At 39.5% G+C, this 25647-nt stretch overlaps 1 protein-coding gene across 4 annotated transcripts in view; it reads left to right on the top strand.

The window, feature by feature from the left end:
- The first annotated feature begins 5871 nt into the window (after window positions 1-5871).
- The window catches only part of LOC124872469 (WD repeat-containing protein 7), a 137015-nt gene continuing 117239 nt past the window's right edge, over window positions 5872-25647 (top strand). For 2 of the 4 annotated variants that reach the window (XM_047372516.1, XM_047372514.1), the window contains exons 1-11: window positions 5872-6023; window positions 7968-8139; window positions 9708-9814; window positions 9894-9972; window positions 12567-12741; window positions 12871-12947; window positions 13054-13173; window positions 13249-13394; window positions 13473-13575; window positions 15346-15474; window positions 24227-24374. In XM_047372516.1, coding sequence (XP_047228472.1) covers window positions 7981-8139; window positions 9708-9814; window positions 9894-9972; window positions 12567-12741; window positions 12871-12947; window positions 13054-13173; window positions 13249-13394; window positions 13473-13575; window positions 15346-15474; window positions 24227-24374 — 1243 coding nt within the window. In that variant the 5' untranslated portion in view covers window positions 5872-6023; window positions 7968-7980. The remainder of the gene's footprint in view (window positions 6024-7967; window positions 8140-9707; window positions 9815-9893; window positions 9973-12566; window positions 12742-12870; window positions 12948-13053; window positions 13174-13248; window positions 13395-13472; window positions 13576-15345; window positions 15475-24226; window positions 24375-25647) is intronic. The other 2 variants (XM_047372518.1, XM_047372517.1) reach the window with 1 other exon arrangement.

Raw genomic sequence — 25647 nt, 5'->3', positions numbered from 1 at the left:
ATCCATTCTCATATCTACTTTCTCTAAGTTTATTTGACTCAAGTATCTAAATTTAGTCCAGTCTGCCTTATTAAAATTTAGTTTTTTATTGACATTTATATTCTTATTATTTAAAGTTAATCCTACTCTTATTGTAATGGGATAATGATCACTACCTATAGTTGATTTTTTCACCACTCACAACTACCAGCTAAACCATTTGAAACCATTGTTAAATCAATAACTGATTCCATCCCTGTTCTTACATTGATTCTTGTTCCCCTCCCATCATTAATACATACTAGATTTTTTATTTCCATTAATTCTTCTATAACTTGTCCATTTTTATCATTACAATTACCCCACAATGTACTATTTGCATTAAAATCTCCACACCAAATTACTTTCCCTTCCAAATATTCATTTAACTCCTCCATTATTTCAATTGACAATGTTTTACATGGATTATAAAAATTTATTATTTTAAATTTACCTTCTTGTTCCCATATCTCAGTCACTATATATTCAAGTTCTTTCCCTAATACTTGATATTGTATCCCTTGCTTAATAAATATTCCACATCTTCCTCCACTTCTCTTCTTACACCATCATATCCTTTTATCACAAAATCCAATGTGGTTTTTAACCATGTTTCCTGAACACAAATAATTTCTGGTTGTTCTTCAAGACTATCAATATAACCTTTAAGTTCTTGTCCGTTAGCGATTCACTATTTGTTCAATCTTTCTTGTTTTCTGTTCCTTCACATTTTTAACTGCTTCTGCATAGCTTATGTTTTTAGTCATTTTAATCTGTATGATTTCTTTTGCCTTCTTCCTTACTTCACATCCTCCATACGTAACTCTATGTTGCCCTCCACAGTTACAACATTTTTCTTGTACTTCTTCTTTACATTCTTCAAACTTGTGATCTTCACCACATTTTGGACATCTCTGCTTCCCTTTACAAACTGCAGCTATGTGTCCATTGCTATGTGACCTTTGACCTTTGAAACAACGAAGTGGTGGAGGGATATAAGGTCTAACCTGAAAGCTAAGATAACCTATTTTAATGTTTTGTGGCAACTCTTTTTCGTCAAATTCAATGAAGATTGACATACTTCCTACTTTTTCTCCATTTATTGTTTTTGACAATCTCTTCAAGTTATTCACTTTTGCACCAATAATACTTCTCTTAATTTTATCAAGATCTTCATCTAGAGGATCCCATAAATCACTCCTCTAATTTTTTTATTTTCTCCCATGATTTTTTTCTCCAACACCGTTTTCTTGCAGATATTATCCACCTTTAAAGCCTTGTTCTTTTGTTCTTCATTTTTACAAACTACCAATAAGTTTCCATCTCTCAAAATCTTTACCATTTCAACATCTCCAATTTTCTTTTTTATCTCTCTTGACAACACAATGGGGCTGATGTTATCCTGTTCTTCCTCGTTATTAAGTTCCAATATTATTTTAAATTCCTCCCTCATAACTTTCCTCCCAACTATCCTTTCTTCTTCTGAACTACTTCCTTCCAATTCTCGCTTGCTACCTTGGATATCACCAATTCTTCTTCTTCTTGTATTATTTTTTGGCAGTTGACAAATAACGTTATGATGTGCATTACCGCCACCTACTGGTATGGAGTGTGGTTCTTCATGGTTTTAAATCTTATTTACTATTACAACAATCAAATTTTATTTATTAATTTAGTTTTCTTGAAAAATCTAATTATAATTTGAATATGTTTGCTACCTAAACTTCTTTGCAAAGTATCTCTCAAAATAAAATTTTCTTTAATACCTACAAATTCTCTCCTTAAAATTGTTCTTTCTTGTTCATATTTCTGACACTTCAATATTACATGTTCTGTTTCCTCCTCTCCACAATAATCACATTTTCCTGTATTATGTTTCTTTATCTTGAACAATGTAGAATTAAGTCCTTTATGTCCAAATCTTAATCTTGTAATTAATCTTTCCTCTTTTCTACTCCTTCTTCCTGTTCTTACTTCTCCTACTATCTTGTTGATTCTGTAAAACCATCTTCCTTTCTTTTCTTCATCCCACCTTTTTTGCCACTCTTTCCTGATTCTCTGTTTAATTATATTTCTTGCCTCTGACCTACTAATATTTATTATAAAGCTAATGTTGTTTTGTGTTGCCTTCTTTGCCATCCTGTCCGTCTTCTCATTCCCTTCAACTCCTACATGTGCTGGTACCCATAAAAACACTAATATTAATCCCATTCTTTGTATTCTAAATAAAGTATGTTGTCTGGTCTACCCTCTGAATGATTATGTTTTAAACTTAATAATGCTGAACTTGAGTCTGAACAAATGATTGTTTTTAATGGTTTTATATCCTCCACCCACTGCACTGCTAACAATATTGCTAATAATTCTCCTGAATATACTGATAATCCATCTGTAATTCTTTTTCCTACTTTTATTTTAAATTCTGGTATTACAAATGCTACTCCTATTTTTTCATCTGTTTTTGATGCGTCTGTGTAAATCTGGACATAATGATAGAAATTGTTTATATATTCTTGTATTATACTTGAATCTAATCTACATTTTGGATCCTTTTTCTTTTCCATCAACACCATATCCACCACTGCTTCTGGTAACAGCCACGGTGGTATCACTGGCAAAGGCAACATTGAACTTATTTCTTTTTCATATATTTGAAATTCTTCTGCTATATTATTGATAATCCAACCAAAACTCTTAACTTGTTTTTTTTCTTTTTCCCAGCATGGTTTTAAAATATCACGTGTGGGATGATCCAGATTATTGCTTTGTAAGTTTATCCAGTAATTTATTGCTAACTGTTTCCTTCGTAGATCTAATGGCATCTCTCCCATCTCTACCTGAAGTGCTGCTATTGGACTGGTTCTGATTGCTCCTGTACAAATTCTTAAAGCTTGATGTTGTATATTGTCTAATTTTATAAGATGAGTGTTTGCTGCTGATCCATAAATTATATTTCCATAATCAATATTTGATCTAATTAATCTTGTATAAATTATTTTTAATGATGTTCGATCTGCTCCCCAATCAATACCAGCCATACATCTCATAATGTTTAATATTTTTTTGCATTTGTCTATGATTCTTTCTATATGTACTTTCCATATAATTTTTTCATCAAACCATATACTTAAAAATGTTATATTTTTTACTTGTTCTAAAACTTGATTGTATAATTTTAGTTTTATATTTTCTCCTTTCCTTTTCTGTGTAAACACCATTACTTTTGTTTTTTCTACTGAGAATTTAAATCCCCATTGTTCTATTCTAATAATCTCATCCTGTATTTTCTTTTCAATAAGTTTGATATTATGACCCCTTTTCCATATAACTCCATCATCTGCAAATAGTGAGCAACCGACTTCCTTACCAATATTTTTAAATACATCATTTATCATTATAGAAAACAATAATGGACTTATAATACTTCCTTGAGGAGTACCATTATCTATTATATATTTACCTGACAATTCTTGACCAATTCTTACTTGTATTTTTCTATTTGATAAAAAAATCTTTAATCCAGTTAAACATTTTTCCAGTAATACCCATTTTATTTAATTTAATTAATAATCCTTCAACCCACATCATGTCATAAGCTTTTTCTATGTCGAAAAATACAGCTACTACATTTTCTTTGTTTATTTGTGCTCTCCTAATTTCATATTCTAAACATAATGCAGAGTCATTTGTGCTTCTCCCTTTTCTAACCCATTTCTAGATATATACCCATTAATATTTAAATAATATGTTAATCTATTATTAATCATTTTTTCCATTATTTTACAAATATTTGATGTTAATGCGATCGGTCTATAATTTTCTGGTTTTGTGTTATCTTTTCCTGGTTTAGCTATTGGAATAATTATTGCTTCCTTCCAGCTCTGTGGCAGCTCTCCCTCCTCCCAGACTTTATTATATAATTATAATATTTTGTCTTTTGCTTTGTCATTAAGATGTTCTATCATCGTATAGTACATTTGATCTTTTCCAGGTGATGTATTTTTTTGTTTTCCTGGTTACAAAGTTCAATTCTCCTTGTGTAAATGGTTCATTTATTAATTTATTTGTATCTACATTATTTTGCAATAATTCTTTATATTTCATCTTTGTGATTTCCCTACCTTTCTTCCCCTCTTCACTAATATTATTTGAACTATGAATTTTATCACCAATTCCCTTTCCTTCATCTATTTTATTTCTTCCACGTCCTTTCCCTCTTCCTCTCCCAGCTGGCGTCCACCCTTCAAAATCCATGTCTTCCTCATTTCCTGTCTCCATTTCCAACCGAACCATTCACAAACCAGTTTATGCCCAAATCCACCTTTTCCGAATCCGATATATTTCTATTTTTGTTTTTCCCGCGCCGCACCAAAACCGTTCTTCTTCGACGTAGTCTCACCACCGACAACCACCCATCTGGCCGGAAGTCAAGCTCAGACAGCAACAGCTGGGACTTCCGGTTTCTTGGAGGTGCAGGAATAAAACTACAAAATATAATTTGGAAATTACGGGAGCCCATTTCTGCCACCTGGCAAAAACAAACACCTGAAAAACAAAAAACTGAGCACATTTATTGGTTTTCAAGGTGATTAGATGCAATGCCATCATTTAATCATTTTCTATTTTCCACAAATAGCCACCATCAAACCAATGGAAAAATAGAAATATATCACGTATATTGTGAAGATTGTATTGTTCAAATAATATACTTTTTATATTTCTACAATATACTATCATGTTATTACAAATTATGATGTTGATTGTGGTGCACATAAGTGTTTGAGAAAATGTGTATGGAAACAGTTTCTATTTCATGCTTGGATTGAGTCATGGAGATATTTTGCTGTTATTTAGCAGCTGACAGACAGTATTATGATAATTATGTGTACACTGAGAAGAACAAGAGGACGAATAAGAGAATCTGAGATGGCAGCATTTCTCACTGATCAGCTGAAGGTGCAGGGCAAGCTCCATAGATGCAAACTGCACCACCTGAACTGCATTCATGTGGGTTCTGTTGTCACCCAGAGTACCAAACATTAACCAAAATGTTTGGACCCATTCACAGTTGAGTATAAATATATATATAAATATCAGACTGTAAGAATACGAAAAATATTTTTTTATATAATGTGATTAGTGTTTATGTTATAGTAAAGCAAGTTTAGATTGTACAAACATGAAAAGTATTTTGTTAGTACCATAAAGTTTTCATGTTATAATGTGACACAGCTCTATTTTTCTTTAGCTGAGTTGGCAGCTCTATTCTTCAGCAGTAATTCCCTGTTATGAAGTTAGATCTCAAAATTTTAACTTTGGAACACATATCACTTCCACTGCCTCATAACTGTTGCTTAGTGTCTCATTATTATTATTAGATATTCATGACTTATAATCATGACTAAGTATCTTATAATCAGGACTTAGCATTATGTAATCGTGAATTAAATAGCTCATTAATTTATTTATGATAGTCACGACTCATAACATCATAATTTTGATTAGTGGCACCTTAATCATGACTTAATATTTTACAGTCATTGGTATCTTAAAACTATTACTTGAAACCAGTCATCATAAGCTCTAAACCTTTAATCGTGACGTTCTGTTGAGTGTCACTTATTTAAATATTTTTTTACATAGCATGTGACAGTTATGCTATTCAAGAGGAGAAAGGGCTTTTTCACAAGTTACAAAGTCAGAGTGATGTTCTTTAAAAAAATACCAAGTAAAATATGATGGCTTTCATTTTATTTGGGTGGAATGGTAGGTAGAGAACAGTGGTTGCCCCAAATAGTTGGAGAAAAATTATTTTATTTTATTTTATTTTGTGAGGGACCGGATGTGCCTGATCAGCTGACCTGTCAGGTCTGTTTGTCGGTAGGACGAGCTAGCAGAAGCGGCACAGAGAAACGGTGGTTTTTGTTTTTATTGGCGGCAGGAGGAACGGTATTTGTGAAAGCCCCCAGTTTATCGGAGATGTCCCAGTAGGACACCAGTTTCTGGTACGTCTGAACCGTTTTTTATCGGGTGTTTTGGTGCCGTTAGCTTTGCTAAAGCGGAAGTGTTAGCGCTAGCCTGTCCTCTAACGTCCGATGACCAGGGACAGTTAGCTGCTGGGTTGAATATCTGTTTTATTAGTCATTTACAGTGATGTTCGTGTTTTTTGTCTAACTTTAAGCTGCAAACTGTCAGGCTTAAATTAAAACGTCAGAGTGTTGATCTAAATTTAGTTGTAAACAGAAGCAGCTGATGCTTGGTAATGATTTCTGCCCTGCTCTGCCTTCATGACTGCAGATGCTGAGTCCTTATTAGCTTCTTACTGAAGCCGTGACACACAGTAAACCTGTGCATCGTGTAGATTTACATTTATCACTGTTTTTAGTGTTTTATTCGATAATTTCATTTGCGTGGTTGTTTTTGGACACCTTTAAATCAATCTGTAATGCTGCAAAACTACATCATGTATATTAGATCAATTTTCACGCATCCAAAACTGCAGGGCCTAATTTCTTTGGTGTATATCCCTTCCAAGCAGCAATAATGCATTGAATCTTTTTTAGTGAACACTCTTTGGACTCTGGCAGCTTTTTGATCCAGTATCACTCCATTTTTTTCAGTCATTTTAACAGAAACGTGTATAAATTCTGGCCTGTGATTAACTTCGGGTTGAATAAACTGTAATTATCAATTAATATAAATGATATTTTTAGCAAGAATTTTACACAATTTGGCGAAGTGTAGAATAGTTTGGAATTAACAAAACTACGGTGCAAATATTGTCATGTTATCATTGTGTGTAATATTACCACAGATGACAGTTGGCGGTTTTTGCATTACAAACAAGTAAAAGATGAGGGAGAAAATGTGCATTTATCACAATAATTGCAACATTTAACAATAATATCTCCGTCCTGGGATTTTTTTTACATCATGCATCCTGTTTTTAACATTTCCATGTCTGGATAAGTATGAAAATCTTGATCCTCTCGGTCAGATTTTCTTCTTACATCGACTTCAAAACAATTACTGACATTAAGACTATGATTGTTTTTGGAGCTCCCTGTGGGACTGCAAAATGTTCTATGTCAATCCCACTGCTAGAATATGAGCTCTAGAGCTTTTTTATCCCGTTAGCTAATAACGGAGCATTATGTGAAGATCCAGGTTGTTTGTAGAGCAGCTGAAAGCGAGCTCTAGTTTCACAGCAGCTGGGCTTTTAAAGGTGAAAATCTGTGTCTGTGCTGACACTGAGCTGTGTAAATTCACACATTATTTATTCTCCTTTACGTCTTGTTAAACTACGTGAAAGACCGGGAGTTTAATAGCAACTAACTCCACTGAAATGTGACTTTGGAGAATCTCAGCAAGAGTGTTTCTATGATCTTAGACAAACATCAGCAGACATTTTGATGTCCTGTTTGTTGCTCAGCTCATGTGATTATTTGCATGGAAAGCGGGTAACAGAGATCTGATTGATTATTTTAATGCCAAATTTTGCCTGTTGTGGCTTAATCTGAATGAGCCAGGTACGAACAGAGTCTTGGATTTATATTCACACTTCTGTTAAAGCTGATCTTCACTTTGCTGCAGCAGCATTACAAATGCTTCTAATCTGAAATTTGGACCAAATCCCTGTACCTCCATCTAATGTCTTACTGTAGAAATCAAAGCACACGATTAATCAACACATGATGGATTCCTGAAACCCCTTCAAGATCAGGACAATCCTGAAGTGAAGTGGCATGTTGCGATCTCTTTCCTGTCATTCTGCTGTTGGAGTCAAACTTCTGTCCTTCAGATGTTCTCCCAGTGTTCAGGCCTCCTGTACTGAACCAGTCTGGCTCCATTATCAGTTATCAGAGTGATTCTCTGTAGCAGCAGCTCAGCTCTGATTTGTGGGCTCCTGCGATGAGATCCAACTCCTCCCTGTTTGTTTCTGCACCCAGATAAGTCAGCATCATGTCGGGGAACAATCTGGTCCTGCCCATCGTGCTGTGGGGGCGGACGGCCCCCACTCACTGCATCAGCAGCTTACTGGTGATGGACGACTTCAGCACCATCATCACGGGCTGCCATGATGGACAGATCTGTCTGTGGGACATGACGCCAGAGCTCCAGGTGATGATGTCTTTTTGTTACCTTTGTTATTTTGGTATTTTTATTTACTTTGATATTCAAATCTCTTTTTTTGGTTTTGGATCTAAGTTGCTTTTCTATTGTTCTGTCAAAATTAGGCCTATTTCTAAGCTGCCTTTTTTTCCAAAAATGTTAGAGAAGGTGGTTTATCTCGAACCTCAGGAGCATCAACAGCTTCATGGGGCTGTTGAAAAGTTTTGTCTTGTTTTAAATCGTATCACAGCACAGAAACAGAAGTACTCAGAGTTTTTAACGATCTGCTTTAACTGCAGATTCTGCTGTTTTAATCTTGCTTGATTTCCTGCTGCTTCTGACACAGTCAACCATGTTTTATTACCACGTCTGGACCAGTCTGTTGGTTTTAAGGACACGGCTCTTAATTGGTTTCGCTCCTACCGGTCTGGCAGAAGTTTTTCTGTCCAGTTGGGTCAGTGTCCCTCCTCTGAGGCCCCTTTGAGTTCTGGGGTACCACAAGGCTCCATCTTAGGACCTTTTCTTTTCTCACTTTATATACTTCCTTTGGTTCTCGACTCTTAGGAATTGTCTTTTCACTGTTTTGCAGATGATCTGCAAACTTATCTCCTGTTGAAAAGAAGAGGAAGCCAATCAGTACAGAATCTGGTTAACTGTTTAAATGACATAAAAACTTAGATGGAGATAAACTTCTTCCATTTAAATGGAAATAAGACAGAGATGTTTTTTTGGGAAAAAAGCTGATCTGCTTCCAAGATGCAGCAGCACTGTTGGACCTTTTAGTTGTGTTAATTGTCCTGCTGTCAGGAATCTGGGAGTGTTTTTAATAAAAGTTTTCAATTTGTGTAAATACTGCTGCTACGGGTAATAAGCGACCTGAGCACACTAACTCCATATTGTCCTCCCTGCACTGGTTGCCTGTAGGTTTCAGGATTGATTTTAAGATTTGAATTTGGTTTTTAAATGTTTAAGCGGTCAGGCACCTCCTTATCTAACAGAGCTTCTGCACAAGCTCCACATTCCCAGGAGAAAGGAACTGGTCTTGTGACCTGAGGAGACGGAGCTTTTTCTGCTGTTGCTCCCAAACTCTGGAGCCATCTTCCTCTGACTGTAAAGTCTGCCGATACCTGGAATGATTTTAGGTTTCTTTTGGAGGTCGGTCTGTTTAATTTCAGGCCATTTTAATTGTTAGTCTTTTATTTTTCTTTACTTACATTTCTTACTGTTTTTAGCTGTTATTTTCTTTTTCATCTGTTTTAATGGAGCTGTTTGTGTCTTTGGTCATTTTTATGTTTTTGTATCTTTTATTTTTGGACTTGTGCAGCACTGGGTCTGTAAGGCGCTCTATGAATAAAGGCTGATTCGTTGATTGATGTTTTCTTTTTTCTTTTTATGTTTGTTATTTTATTTCATATTTATTCCTAACTTCTTGTCTTTGTGTTTTTTCTAACCTTGTTTTTTTATCATATCTATTTTCTTCCATCTGGATGTTTATTGTTTGCTTTAGTTTTTTTTTCTTATCTTACATTTTTCCTCTGTTTCCTGTAATGTTTTTATTTCTCTCGTCCCGTCTCCAGATCTGTCCCAGGGCGATGCTGTTCGGTCACACGGCCTCCATCACCTGTCTGTCCAAAGCCAGCGCGAGCAGCGACAAGCAGTACATCGTCAGCGCCTCAGAGAGCGGGTCGGTTTCCATCACAGCTTCACAGTATTCCATGTTCTGTTCCAAAATCTTTGCTGGATCCGATTTTCTGTGCTTCCAGGGAGATGTGTCTGTGGGACGTAAATGACGGACGCTGTATTGAGTTCACCAAGCTGGCCTGCGCTCACACTGGGATTCAGGTAAGACGAGGACTCACCTGATGCTCAGTGTGACTTGGAGGGATCCCGGTGTGCAGACCTGAAGACTTCATCAGTTAAACACAAGCTCAGTCATGTCCTTTGGTTTCAATAGAACATATTTAATAAGAAGAAATCAATTAATATTTTGGCAGAAATAGATGTCTGTAAAAGGAGAGTATTTTATTATATTCAGGGTTACAGGATCGAAGCGCTCATAGAAGAGGTCCAGGTTTGGAGCAGAGCTGGCGCTGGAGCTTAAAACCACTTATAGCCCAGACAGCCAGAACAGAACAGAACAGAACCAGAACGTCACTAAAAACCACACCCCCTGAGAAAACTAAAGGTTCCCACAGTGTCGGCCGTACTGTGCACAGCGTCGAGCCAAATTCCTACATTTTCCATACTTCCTGCCATGGCGTCATCGGACGAGGAGGAAGAGCTAATTTGCCTTGAAGCTTTGGAAAAACAAAAAGAAAAGAAGATGTGTATAAGGCCATTAATCCAGACTAGGGATGAAGAATGGAAACACACCTGTCAGTGTGATGCAGAGAGTGGGAGTGACGCCACGCGTCGTCACGACTGGCTGCTTGGAGCAGCATGTCGCATATAAAACAGTTCCACGTGGGGACTTTTTCCCGGTGAGGAGTTTATGTGACACCGTAAACATGTCTGGCGGACAACCGCTTTGGGTTCGCATTGAATCCACTTTGATGTCTGCGGAGTCCAGTAAGCCCGACTATTTGGGAGCCTTTAGGCACCCAGGAAGAACTTGCAGATTTGGGAAAGTCCTGCCTGGCCTGGACAGGAACCAGGAACCCCCGCACCCCGATGCTGCCTCTCCCTTTAATTAAGCAAAGACATAACTGGTGTTCTCCCTAAACATAAAGTTCAGCTGAAACTGTTTTGGAGTCAGATTTTCACTTTGTTTTTAGGCAGCAGATAAAACATGAAAAATTTAAAGTTGTGACACAGTAAAGGTCGGTAGAAACAATAATGAAACAACAAAAGATTGAATTGCAAGTTGCACATTTTGGGGTTTTTGTGTTAAAAATCACCTGAGCAGGAAAATTATGGTCAAAATATATGGTTTGATTTTTCTTTTTATGTTTTAAAAATAAAAACATAAAATCAGCAGAAAAGAGAAATAAAAAATCTTACTCAGACACCTAATTCTGTGACCATTGTGTACAGTGAATCCAGGGGGCGCTGTGCAGCTTAAAATAAACTCTTAGCTTGTTGTAAACCTTTTGATGCACAAAGAGTGATTTGTACTCTGTCCTGAAACGATTTATAATCCTACAGACTCAGAATAGAATAGAAATACCCTTTATTGTCCCTCAGTGGGAACATTCAGGTGTACCAGCAGCAAAGTGAAAGACAAAATTTAATCATGCAGATTCACACAAAGGTAAAATCTAAAAACAAAAGATATAGACTGTACAGGAAGAGCAAATTTACAGAATCAGAAAATTCATTGAATAAATAAAAATAGCATAGGTTAAAAGAAATGTGTGACTGAGGAGGGGGATTCAGATGGACATCTATATTTGTGCATAGAGACAACAACAGACTATTTACAAGAGACAGAAAAAAAGGTGCAAATAACAGCAGGGATGTAAAGACTTATGGAGTCTGTTGGAAGGAGTGATGGTTATAAAGTCTAACAGCTGCTGCTAGGAAGGACCTGTGATAACGCCACGTTTTGCATCTAGGATGCAGCAGTTTATCACTGAAGGAGCTCTCCAGTTCTGTAACAGCTTCCTGTGTGGGATGGGAGACGTTGTGATGTTTATGCTACAGTCCTCCTCTCTCCCAGCGCCTGCACTGGGTCCAGGGATCCTAGGACAGAGCTGGCCTTAGCTTCTCTAACATACTACACCATAGAAAGTGCAGATGCCACCACAGAGTAAAAAAGGTCTTCAGTAGCACCCACTGCACTCCAAAAGATCTCGGTCTCCTCAGCAGGTAGAGTCTGCTCTGACCCGTCCTGTAAAGAGCATCAGTCTTGTGACTCCAGTCCAGTTTATTGTTCAGGTGAACATCCAGGTACTAAGAATCCACTATCTCAATGTCAGTTCCCTGGATGTTCACCAGGGTTGGTGTGGTGGGTCTGCACCTGTGGAAATCCACCAGCAGCTCCTTGGTTTTCTCCTCGCTGGTCAGGAGGTGGTTCCGCTGGCACCAGTCCACAAAGTCCTGTGTCCTCTGTCTGTACTCTGAGTCATCCTCACCTGTGATGAGGCTGACTCTGGCAGAGTCATCTGAGAAGATGGCAGCCAGCGGAGTTGATTGTCTGTAGTGTAGAGGGTGAACAGGAACGGTCCCAGCACGTTTCCTTGTGGGGCCCCTGTGCTGCAGACCAGCCTGTCAGAGACACGGCCACAGGTCCCCCGCCTTGTGTAAAGAAATAATTGTCAGTGTTCATTTATTAAAGCAGGCTTACAGTTTACAATATAACATCACCACTTCTACAGAATTTAAATACTATGTTCAAAATTCAAACCGTGTTTAGAAAAATAACAAGGTTTTGTTGCCGTTTGAGTCTGAAGAAACCAAAAATGTTTTTCTGTTTTTTTGGTTTCTTCTTGGGTCAGTTCTATCAGTTCACCATTGGCACTCAGAAGGAAGGACGTCTGCTCTGCAATGGACACTATCCAGAGATCCTGGTGGTGGACGCCACCAGCCTGGAGGTACTGTACTCCCTGGTTTCCAAGATCTCTCCAGACTGGATCAGCTCCATGAGCATCATCCGATCCCATCGCACACAAGGTGGGACTCATTTAGGTGGAGAAGGAGGGAGGATTTTAACAGCTTAGTGCACACTGTGCCGAAACGGGCCAGTGTTGACTTGCTCTATGTAGCTTATGAGCACAGTTTGAATGTCCTGTGTCTCCTCAGAGGACACGGTGGTGGCAGTATCAGTGACGGGGATTCTGAAGGTCTGGATGATAACAGCTGAGGTCAGCAAGATGCAGGTTTGTAGGTGTTGAACCTCACTATGCTGCACGAGATCTCACACACACACTGACATAAACACACACTTCCCGTTTTGTCCGTGAACTCTGTTATCCGTGTGTTCAGGACCTGGATCCTGTCTTTGAGGAAGAGTCCAAACCCATCTACTGTCAGGGGTGCCAGAGCATCTCCTTCTGCAGCTTCACTCAGAGCAGTCTGCTGGTGGTCTGCTCCAAGTACTGGAGGGTAGGATCCTGCAGCCTCACCTGTCTCACAACATGTTGAACAAATAAAGATGCATTCTGTCTTTTTTTATGCTAGGTGTTCGATGCAGGAGACTACTCCCTGCTCTGCTCCGTGCCGAGTGACAGCGACCAGTCGTGGACCGGAGGGGAGTTCATCGCAGCAGATAAAGTCATCATCTGGACCGAAGACGGCTGCAGCTACATCTACAAGCTGCCGGCCAGGTAAACCTGACTGGAGTTGCTGAAATAAAAGCTCCGTACCACAGGCTGGTTTGAGTAATGCTTTGTTTCATTCCTCAGCTGTCAGTCTGCCAGCGAACATTTCCGCAGTGATGTTGGGAAAACCAAAGAAGGCTCTATTCCCCCGCTGATCTACAGCGTTGTGGTCTGCTCCGACAAACAGGTCAGCTGAGCTGCAGAGTGGTTCTTCCTTCCAGAAACAAGCCCAATCATGTTTCCTTTCAGAAATCTTAGCTTGTTTTGTTACATATGGCGTTCTCAGTCCCCACACAGAAATCTACTATGGATTTATGTCTGTGCTTTCAAAGGCTGGATTAATATTTTTGTTCATATGCATCGTCCGCTTTAGCCTTGCATTACCATATTGAAGATGTTTCCTTAAACCTTCAAAATTACATGCAAATCAGTTCAGTTATTTTTTATGAAAATAAACCTCCGTATTATAGCGCCCACTAGTGTTAGATGTTCGCCACGTGTGGATAAAAAATTGAATCTAAGTATCTGTTATAATGTCTGAGATTTGGCCAACAAACTTTTTAGCTGACTAGCCGTAAAACTGTTTCACATACCTATTTCAAATCATTTCAAAAATCTCCCAAAAATTAGTTTTGGATTCACATTTAAATAAAATATGCAGATTTCTCCGCCATTCAGACTTAAACTTTAAGGTGACATTTCATCAGGGTGTTTTTTATAACAACATGGTTCTAAAATGTTTAGTTGGAAATGGGCAGAGCTACTTCCTGCAAGGATTCTATAAATCAAAGGTATTTTTAATGGTTTAGAGGTGAAAAGCCAAAAAACTATCAGCGGTTCAGGTTCTTAAGAAGCTTAGAAGTACCCCAAAAAGAGTTTTTCTTAGCCATAGCGCCACCTATTGGTGAGTAGTAGTGAATTTTAGTAGCTAAGTAGCAGTGTATGGACTGTACTCATGTTCTTTGGGAAGTTTCCAGTTTTTTATGGTTTTATGTTGCAGTTGGATAAATAATTGTTGCCGTGATCCCTCGTCTCCGTGGGCTTGGACCTCTTATACCCCTTTTCCACCAACGCAGTTCGGCGCCATTCCAGATTCCTGAATGTAATTTTGAACCAGTGATTCATGTTTCCACCAATAAAAAGAGGGTTCCAGAGGGCATAATCTGGTTCAACTCGGATCCGCAGAATACTTGGTTCTTCTGCGCGAACCGTAATGTCACCCGCGGGCGTGTTGAACTTGCAGACCATAGAAGCAACATGTACGCGGACGAAGATGAAGAACCTACCCTATAAACATAATTTATGGTTGCAAAAACGCATTAAACACACATCGTTTAACCACTCATTTCTGTTACAGTCGTGGATGCTGAACATATGCTAATAAAAACATTGTACATACCTTTACGGATGCTCTCTTCTTACATTAGAAGGAACATTGAGCGCAGCTCAGCAAACTCCGCTGTTTTGTTACCACGCTGTCTAGTTCAAGAAGGAGAGATCCTTCGGTAGAAAAACGCTCTTATAATCCTGGTTACAGATGCTAACGAACATCTCCGCTAACATGATGCTTGCTGCCAAACACAACACCTCCGTCTTAATGTCCTTTATGTTTGTTTCTGTGTGTTCTTTAATGTATGTCCGGAGAAGGGCTTGTTTCAGACTCATGGGTTAAACCAGCTGATGTTCACACGTTAAAGAGCCAGAACCTTCAGAACAGCCGTGGTTCCTGCCTGGAGAATTTTAACCTGCTAATAAAACCTGAATCAGCTTTAATCCGTGTGCGTGAAACCAAATGTTTCCAATTTTCTTTTAGATTTGTTTGTTCTGAATGTTTTAATTTGCTTTGTGTGTATTTGTTTTGTCAGTTATTCAGTTTGGTTTTTGTTGTTGTTTCCTGTGCTCTAATCGCTGCCGCCTCCCCCCTGTATAAACCCCGGCCCTCCTCACTCCCTGTCAGAAGGACGGAGGTGAGCAGGAGGAGGAGGAGGAGCAGGAGGTGGAGGTGATATGCCTCCGTCCCAGCGGCTTCGACTCTGAGCTCTACACCCCAAAGCAGCTTTACCGACACCGGCCTCTAGAGGCTCCTGTAAGCCCAGAAATTCTTAGTGTCAGCAGCAGGCAACATGAAGAAGAGTTAATTGGCTGATCTGCAGAAACTGACTAGAGCTAAAAAAAAAGGTTTTGCAGATGAAACGATGAAGAGTTTACAGGTCCTTCTCAAAATATTAGCATATTGTGATAAAGTTAATTATTTTCCATAATGTCATGATGAAAATTTAACATTCATATATTTTAGATTCATTGCACACTAACTGAAATATTTCAGGTCTTTTATTATCTTAATACGGATGATTTTGGCATACAGCTCATGAAAACCCAAAATTCCTATCTCACAAAATTAGCATATTTCATCCGACCAATAAAAGAAAAGTGTTTTTAATACAAAAAACGTCAACCTTCAAATAATCATGTACAGTTATGCACTCAATACTTGGTCGGGAATCCTTTTGCAGAAATGACTGCTTCAATGCGGCGTGGCATGGAGGCAATCAGCCTGTGGCACTGCTGAGGTCTTATGGAGGCCCAGGATGCTTCGATAGCGTCCTTTAGCTCATCCAGAGTGTTGGGTCTTGAGTCTCTCAACGTTCTCTTCACAATATCCCACAGATTCTCTATGGGGTTCAGGTCAGGAGAGTTGGCAGGCCAATTGAGCACATTGATACCATGGTCAGTAAACCATTTACCAGTGGTTTTGGCACTGTGAGCAGGTGCCAGGTCGTGCTGAAAAATGAAATCTTCATCTCCATAAAGCTTTTCAGCAGATGGAAGCATGAAGTGCTCCAAAATCTCCTGATAGCTAGCTGCATTGACCCTGCCCTTGATAAAACACAGTGGACCAACACCAGCAGCTGACACGGCACCCCAGACCATCACTGACTGTGGGTACTTGACACTGGACTTCTGGCATTTTGGCATTTCCTTCTCCCCAGTCTTCCTCCAGACTCTGGCACCTTGATTTCTGAATGACATGCAGAATTTGCTTTCATCCGAAAAAAGTACTTTGGACCACTGAGCAACAGTCCAGTGCTGCTTCTCTGTAGCCCAGGTCTGGGGAATGCGGCACCTGTAGTCCATTTCCTGCACACACCTGTGCACGGTGGCTCTGGATGTTTCTACTCCAGACTCAGTCCACTGCTTCCGCAGGTTCCCCAAAGTCTGGAATCGGCCCTTCTCCACAATCTTCCTCAGGGTCCGGTCACCTCTTCTCGTTGTGCAGCGTTTTCTGCCACACTTTTTCCTTCCCACAGACTTCCCACTGAGGTGCCTTGATACAGCACTCTGGGAACAGCCTATTCGTTCAGAAATGTCTTTCTGTGTCTTACCCTCTTGCTTGAGGGTGTCAATAGTGGCCTTCTGGACAGCAGTCAGGTCGGCAGTCTTACCCATGATTGGGGTTTTGAGTGATGAACCAGGCTGGGAGTTTTAAAGGCCCCAGGAATCTTTTGCAGGTGTTTAGAGTTAACTCGTTGATTCAGATGATTAGGTTCATAGCTCGTTTAGAGACCCTTTTAATGATATGCTAATTTTGTGAGATAGGAATTTTGGGTTTTCATGAGCTGTATGCCAAAATCATCCGTATTAAGACAATAAAAGACCTGAAATATTTCAGTTAGTGTGCAATGAATCTAAAATATATGAATGTTAAATTTTCATCATTACATTATGGAAAATAATGAACTTTATCACAATATGCTAATATTTTGAGAAGGACCTGTATATCAATGACCAAAAGATTTAGAGGTTACATGAACAGTTTGTGTGTCTGGCTTGGGAAGAAGCATATGATGCAAATGCAAAACATATTAATAGTAATAATAATTGTTATTATTACACTGAAAGCATACAGTAAAATATTGAATTTAAAGGAGGAAGAGGAAATAAATTTAAAGTTGAAAGAAAGCAAGCAGAGTAATTCATTAATAACTGCAGGGTAGAACAACCTTTAAATTATTCTTTTTAAAATGTTCATATGGAAGAATCAATAAATTAAAACAGTTTTGCAGACTGAATAAATTCCTAGATTTGAGGAATAATATTTCCAGTGTCGATCCTTCTTCTTAACTCCGGTTTTTCGGTCCGAGCTGCTGGATTTAACTCCATTCCTGACTGATGGTGACCCATTCTTGTCCTGTTGGTGCTTCGAGCTGATCCCAGTTTTCTGGTGTTGGGATTATGATGATTAATTAATATTTATCAATAATTATAATTAAAAATCATAATTTGAGAAAATTAATTTCTTAACCAAAAGTCCTCATTTATGAATCGAAACCAGAGATGTCCTCTGGGATTGTAATTATGGCTCAAAGCCCTTGATAATTACAATTATTAAATTTTCAGTAATAGCTGATAACTATTACTAGATGTCACTGTTTAATCAACTGTTTCTGCCGAAACGTGGGGAACTTTGACCTTATTTTGACTGACATATCACTCTCGCACAAAATAAACACAAACACCTTCTCTTTATCTATGTGAATATTTATTAAATCAACAGTCCTGATACAACTTGCTCTTCCGATTCAATAATCTTCACCTAATCAAACATGTAAATGTTTTACACAAAAGCGTAAAATCTCTAACTAAACAAGATAAAACAGCGTTGCTTTTGTATGAAATCAAACGAGCAGTTATGGCAAAAATACAAGAGGAATATGGTATTGAATGAAGCTTTGGGAGCGGCCCGCCAGAATGTGGCTCAGTGTAGTACCACACACACAGGGTCGTAAACCCTCCCCCAAAGTTGTAAACTCAGTGGACAAAGGATCATAAACATTTCGGCGGCAAACCAGTAAAACCAGTAAAGTTGAAGACAAAGAGAATGGTGAATTTCCCCATGAGGTTATTATAGCAGTTCAGTGTTACGGCACACCTGCACCAGGTGTCACCCAGTAAAGACACAACTTGAGAAGCTCGGCGGCTTCAGAGTCCAGCGATGATCAACATTCAATAACACTTGGCATGCAAATACACTTCAAACACTTTAGACTATAAGTGGTGATTCTAAGCCGCCCTAAAATCCTCCTCTATCCTGAACCAAGCTATTTCTAATAAAGAAATAAAAATAAAAGAACGGATTTTACTTGATGTTGTCTCCTCTGAGCAGATGGAGAGAGAAGGAAGGGGGGAGAGTTTCCACGTGTCCGTGGAAACTCAGGAGATCGGTCTGTCTTCGTCCTTTTCGGCCTCCTTGGCAGAAAGGTGAAAAATATGACGGACCGTCACTAGTCGACTGGGACAAAAAAAACGAGGAAAAATTGCGTCTCCTTGAAAACTACGTGTTTTTTTTGGTTACGTGTTAAATCGATCGGTAAAGTTAAAAACTCCGGGCCTTCCTATTCCCAGAGCCTCTTTTATGAGCTTTGTTCTTGTTGGCCAACGGGGGAGAATGAATGAAAGTCCACGTGGAGTTCTTCTCCAGAGTGATGCTCCAGTTGCGTGGTAACCGCGTCTCGGTTTCCAACGTGGAAAGCCATGGAGGGCGTCTCCGGTGCCCTTACATAGTCCACTGTGACGTCAAAGCTGCAACGCCCCCGTCCTATCAGCCGCGGTGCCCACTGGGATTTGTAGTAGCGGACTATCCTGGGGTACAAAATGGCCGATGGCGCCGGAAGGCCTGGTGGCGTCCAGCAACGTACAAATGGTACAATATTCAGCTAAACATGGTCCAATACTGGCTTTTGTTTCTCCACCTTCTTGTTGAGATCTAAACGCAGGTTCTCAGGGGGGTTCAGATCTGCTGAAGTAGTTGCTCTTGGAGGACATTTTAATCCCATTTTATTAATTTTGTCTCAAGCTCTGCACTGGTGGCAACATGATTGCTTGCCGGAGTCTCTTGGACGTCCTGAAGCCTCCTTTTCTGCAACTGAACATCTCAGCTTTTAAGTTTCTCATGATCCGGAAAATGAAAGTTCTGACTGTAACTACGGTTCTATGAAGCCCAGTAGGGATGACATAGAACTGTTCTTTCAGCTGCAGTATTCTGAGCTGCGGTTTCCTGCACACGAGGCTGTTTTGATGCGACGTGTGACGCTGCTGCTCCTCTTTGGAGGTTACCATTACTGACACAAGAACATCATCATTTCATGGCGGTCAGTCGGATCATTAGAGTGACTCTTTCACGGCTTCATATCTGCTGATATGACTGCACTGACATGAAATTAGATGATCGCTTTAAAGTTCAGTGAAGATAAAGTGAACCTTTAAGGTAATAGAGCTCTTTGCAATGACAGAAACTACATCTGATTAATCTGCTACTGGAGATTTTGCTCATGACTGTTGAGTTATTTTTGCGATATCATACAAAAGAAAATTTTGTCTGTTTTCCTATTTGCTGCAGTTTATTTATTTCCACTTATACCACCCACTGAAGCTTATTATGGTTAAAATTGATCTAAAAATGAACAGGTTTGCATGATTAAAACATCTCCTGAACCTGTTTCATGGCTTCACATACAGAAGTGTCCAGAACTAAAATTAAAATATATCTTCAAAGCTCATTTTTAATGCTTAGTTTCTTCAATGTTGCCTCCTGCTGATGATCATCCCTGTTTCTTCCTTTCTTTCCTGTGGTGTTTGAGCAGAACATTTTCTCCACTGATGACTGGATTTTCTGTGCCTATTAAAGATTTCACACCCTATAAACTTAGCCACATTTTGTCAGGTTGCAGAACTTGTGTACGTATTTTGTTGGGATTTTGTGTGACAGCATCTCTAACAGTTCTAACGCCTACAGACTGAAATGAGTGCTTATCCTGCTTTGCAACACAGCTCAACCCCAGTTAGATTGGATGGAGAGCATCTGTGAACATCAGTGTTTGGGTCTTGCCACAGATTCTCCGATGAATATGGATCTAGACTTTGATTAGGCCATTCAAACACATGAATATGTTTTGGTCTAAACCATCCATTGTATCTCTGGCTTTATGTTCAGGGCGGTTGTCCTGCTGGAAGGTGAACCTCCACCCAAATCTAAAGTCTCCTGCAGCCTCCTACAGGTTGTCTTCCGGGATTGTCCTGGATATAGCTCCAGCCATCTTCGTATCACATCTGAACAGTGTTGTAATTATGAATATGAATATATTATTTAATATTAATATTTTATCAAATAATATTCCGGTCTGTTAAGGATTGTCCTGTGAATACCAGCTCAGTAAGGTGATGGTATTAGGACAAATTAGAAAGGTGTGAGAAGAGCTCTGACATTATTGAACAGCATAAACTCTGCACATATATGGAATAAATTCACACAATTTCTTAAAATACAAGAATTTATTAACAAAAATAAGTCAACGCAAAGTCAAACATATTTCAATCAACAAACTCTTTACTTTGCTAAAACAATCCAACTAACTACCAATCAGAATTAAAGAATAATGAAGACTAATGGACTATGTACAATATAAACAAGTTGATTAAAGATGATTGATAATTATGACCAAAAAGAGTGATGCAACATTACCATACAATGTTTATGTTTAAGAACCAAGGATTATCTTGAAGAATCTGGAAATGAAGTTAAATTAGTCTTGGAACCAACTTAGGAAATAATCAGCAAACGTTTAGACAAACATTCACAATGTAAGATCAGATAAAATAATATTTTAATAAAATAATGTTTTAAATAATGATCTGCTGAATAAAACCAACCTTCTGGATGACTAATTCTCAACGGTGTTTAATTAGCTGCCTTTATTTATTGAAATAATATTTAAAGAAATAATTACTTTGAATAAGAACCAAATTGTTCTGGAGAAATGGGGCTTAATTGTGTTATTTAGTTATCAAGTTTAGTAAAATAATATTTAGGGAAATATTATTTTTCTAGCTTGAAAACTAACAACCTTTTTGGGTAAATGATCTTTAGCAGCAAGCACGTGTTCTTAGATGTTAGCGGTTAAAGCTAACAAAAGAAGCTTATAGCTTATCATCAGAATCAAACACATACCTTTAAAATACCATTAATAAAAGGGTTAAAACGGTGTGTTATGGCCGATCTTCTGTTTAAAATCACACTTTAAATAAAGACCACGGTGATGAGGTCCCGTTATCCTTCCTTCAGACCAGGAAAACAGCTCCACTCGGTGTCGTAGAGGCAGGGTCTCTGCGGGGAACTCGCTAGAACACAGTTTACTTCTGTCGACCTCAGAGAGAAAGTCAAGCAACGCTTGTACCTTAATTACCGTTCATGAATGAATACCGGATACACAAACAGCAATTAATTCCTACTTAGTGCATTGATCGTGTGATTGTATGACACTCTTGGATCCAGTTTGAAGAGTTTATGTCTGTTTGCTTGCAAAGAGACATTAGCGCGCTGTGTCTCCTTCCAGTTCCTCTGGGGACCTGCGTGGAAGAGGTCAGCTTGTTGCAAAAGCGGGGTTTTTATTCGGACAGTGACGTCACGGGAAGTCCGCTGTTATTCCCTGTTTCTGGCTGTGCTGGAAGTAGGTTAATGCGATTAATTTTGAAAGTTCCAGAAAAGTTCTTATCATGTTGTCCCCATGGCTGGGGTCCCAACACCAGCTTCCCTGCTGAAGAAAAGCTTCCCCATGGTATGATGCTGCCACCACCATGTCACACCATGAGGATGGTGTGTTCTGCGGCACGTTCTTCCGCATAGCTCAGATAATGGAGTATTACAACATCTCATTTTCAATTTTAAAATTAATTTTGATTCTGTTTAAGGGTATCAGAGTAAGGGAGGATGATAGCATATTCACATCACACTTTTCCGATGCTTTTATTTGCAATAAATGTTAATAAAAGTCTATAATTATCCTTCCACTTCATAATTCTGCACTACTTTGTGTGGGTATGTCTCATAAAATCCCAGTGAAGTTTGTGACAAAATGTGGAAATGTTGCATGGGTGTGAATAATTTTTATGGCGGTGGTTTGACACGTGGTGAGACTTACCTCAGTCGTCTCCTGCCTCTGAACCATCTGTATGCTCCTGTGTTGAGGTGACACCAGCAGCTTTCTTCTAACACAGTTACTGAGATGGACCAGTACAAGCTTTTTATAAATGTGACTGAAAGGCCCAGCTGAGGCATTTTACTGCCTTTATATCCTGCCAACACCTGTTGAGGTCATTTTACCACCACATGCCTTCAGTGAAATATGAAGAGTTCCAGTTCAAGCCAGAAAACCTGCTGAGAGAACTATGAACAGGTCTTACATGATGTACAGTCCCTTGCGAAAGTATTCGGCCCCCTTGAACTTTTCAACCTCTTGCCACATTTCAGGCTTCAAACATAAAGATATAAAATTCTAATTTTTTGTGAAGAATCAACAACAAGTGGGACACAATCGTGAAGTGGAGTGAAATTTATTGGATGTGTCAAATTTTAACAAATAAAAAACTGAAAAGTGGGGCGTGTAATATTATTCAGCCCCCTTGTGTTAATACTTTGTAGCGCCACCCTTTACAGCTGTAAGTTGCTCGGGGTTTATATTTGGACCCATCCATCTTCCCATCAATTTTGACCATCTTCCCTGTCCCTGCTGATGAAAAGCAGGCCCAAACCATGATGCTGCCACCACCATGTTTGACAGTGGGGATGGTGTGTTCAGGGTGATGAGCTGTGTTGCTTTTACACCAAACATATCATTTTGCATTGTGGCCAAACAGTTTGATTTTGGTTTCATCTGACCAGAGCACCTTCTTCCACATGTTTGATGTGTCTCCCAGGTGGCTTGTGGCAAACGTTAAACGAGACTTTTTATGGATATCTTTGAGAAATGGCTTCCTTCTTGCCACTCTTCCATAAAGGCCAGATTAGTGCAGTATATGACTGATTGTTGTCATATGGACAGACTCTCCCACCTCAGCTGTAGATCTCTGCAGTTCATCCAGAGTGATCATGGGCCTCTTGGCTGCATCTCTGATCAGTCTTCTCCTTGTTCCAGATGAAGGTTTAGAGGGACGGCCGGGTCTTGGTAGATTTGCAGTGGTCTGATACTCCTTCCATTTCAATATGATTGCTTGCAGTGCTCCTTGGGATGTTTAAAGCTTGGGAAATCTTTTTGTATCCAAATCCAGCTTTAAACTTCTCCACAACAGTATCTTGGACCTGCCTGGTGTGTTCCTTGGTCTTCATGATGCTCTCTGCGCTTTGAACAGAACCCTGAGACTATCACAGAGCAGGTGCATTTATACGGAGACTTGATTACACACAGGTGGATTCTATTTATCATCATCAGTCATTTGGGACAACATTGGATCATTCAGAGATCCTCACTGAACTTCTGGAGAGAGTTTGCTGCACTGAAAGTAAAGGGGCTGAATAATATTACACGCCACACTTTTCAGTTTTTTATTTGTTAAAAAAGTTTGACACATCCAATAAATTTCATTCCACAAAAAATTAGAATTTTATATCTTTATGTTTGAAGCCTGAAATGTGGCAAGAGGTTGAAAAGTTCAGGGGGGCCGAATACTTTCTCAAGGCATTGTAGCAAAGAAACATGAGGAGATCTAAATGATCCAGAAACAGCTCCAGGTTTCTGTTTCTGAGGCCCTCAGTAAAACCCAGACAGTCTGTTGGGATTTGGCTTCCAGCTGGTTTGTACTTCCATCCTGTTAAGGTGGGATTTTGCTATTCTTCCTGGTTGCTGTGGGGTGCTGCAGTTCATTTAAAGGCCCAGCCAAAGGCTTCTGCTTCACTCGACCTGTTTCCATTCCCCCTGCAAACTGACATGATGGAAAATCAACCCACTGATGTGATCGCTCTCTTTCTGTCTGAGGTAAATTTATGATTTCTCCCCCCCACCCCCAAGCTCCATATCTGTCCTCCTGTGACTCGGTTCTTCTTTGGCCGGCGGGAGCCCTTTCACAAGCTGCTGATCCAAGGAGACTCGGCAGGCCGCCTGTCGCTGTGGAGCGTCCCAGACTCATCGCCTCCACAACCAACTGCGAGTCCACCAGGTAATGAAAGGTTTGATGCTCTGCTTCAACTTTATCCTGCAGGTTTCTTCCTATCATCACAAACCAACTCAATCTCTAGATAGATTTCTTGCACTAACTTCTAACTTCTGCTAATTTGGTTCAGATCTTTTTTGTCGGACTAAGGCTGTCTATATTTTGGCATTTATAAATCTGAATGAAATACAGGTCCTTCTCAAAATATTAACATATTGTGATAAAGTTCATTATTTTCCATAATGTAATGATGAAAATTTAACATTCATATATTTTAGATTCATTGCACACTAACTGAAATATTTCAGGTCTTTTATTGTCTTAATACGGATTATTTTGGCATACAGCTCATGAAAACCCAAAATTCCTATCTCACAAAATTAGCATATTTCATCCGACCAATAAAAGAAAAGTGTTTTTAATACAAAAAACGTCAACCTTCAAATAATCATGTACAGTTATGCACTCAATACTTGGTCAGGAATCCTTTTGCAGAAATGACTGCTTCAATGCGGCGTGGCATGGAGGCAATCAGCCTGTGGCACTGCTGAGGTCTTATGGAGGCCCAGGATGCTTCGATAGCGGCCTTTAGCTCATCCAGAGTGTTGGGTCTTGAGTCTCTCAACGTTCTCTTCACAATATCCCACAGATTCTCTATGGGGTTCAGGTCAGGAGAGTTGGCAGGCCAATTGAGCACAGTGATACCATGGTCAGTAAACCATTTACCAGTGGTTTTGGCACTGTGAGCAGGTACCAGGTCGTGCTGAAAAATGAAATCTTCATCTCCATAAATCTTTTCAGCAGATGGAAGCATGAAGTGCTCCAAAATCTCCTGATAGCTAGCTGCATTGACCCTGCCCTTGATAAAACACAATGGACCAACACCAGCAGCTGACACGGTACCCCAGACCATCACTGACTGTGGGTACTTGACACTGGACTTCTGGCATTTTGGCATTTCCTTCTCCCCAGTCTTCCTCCAGACTCTGGCACCTTGATTTCCGAATGACATGCAGAATTTGCTTTCATCCAAAAAAAGTACTTTGGACCACTGAGCAACAGTCCAGTGCTGCTTCTCTGTAGCCCAGGTCAGGCGCTTCTGCCGCTGTTTCTGGTTCAAAAGTGGCTTGACCTGGGGAATGCGGCACCTGTAGCCCATTTCCTGCACACGCCTGTGCACGGTGGCTCTGGATGTTTCTACTCCAGACTCAGTCCACTGCTTCCGCAGGTCCCCCAAGGTCTGGAATCGGCCCTTCTCCACAATCTTCCTCAGGGTCCG

Source organism: Girardinichthys multiradiatus, chromosome 8, assembly GCF_021462225.1.
Source record: "Girardinichthys multiradiatus isolate DD_20200921_A chromosome 8, DD_fGirMul_XY1, whole genome shotgun sequence".
Classification (NCBI taxonomy): domain Eukaryota; kingdom Metazoa; phylum Chordata; class Actinopteri; order Cyprinodontiformes; family Goodeidae; genus Girardinichthys; species Girardinichthys multiradiatus.
The sequence above is the reverse complement of the archived record's forward strand: the minus strand, read 5'-3'. Positions and strand labels throughout refer to the sequence as shown.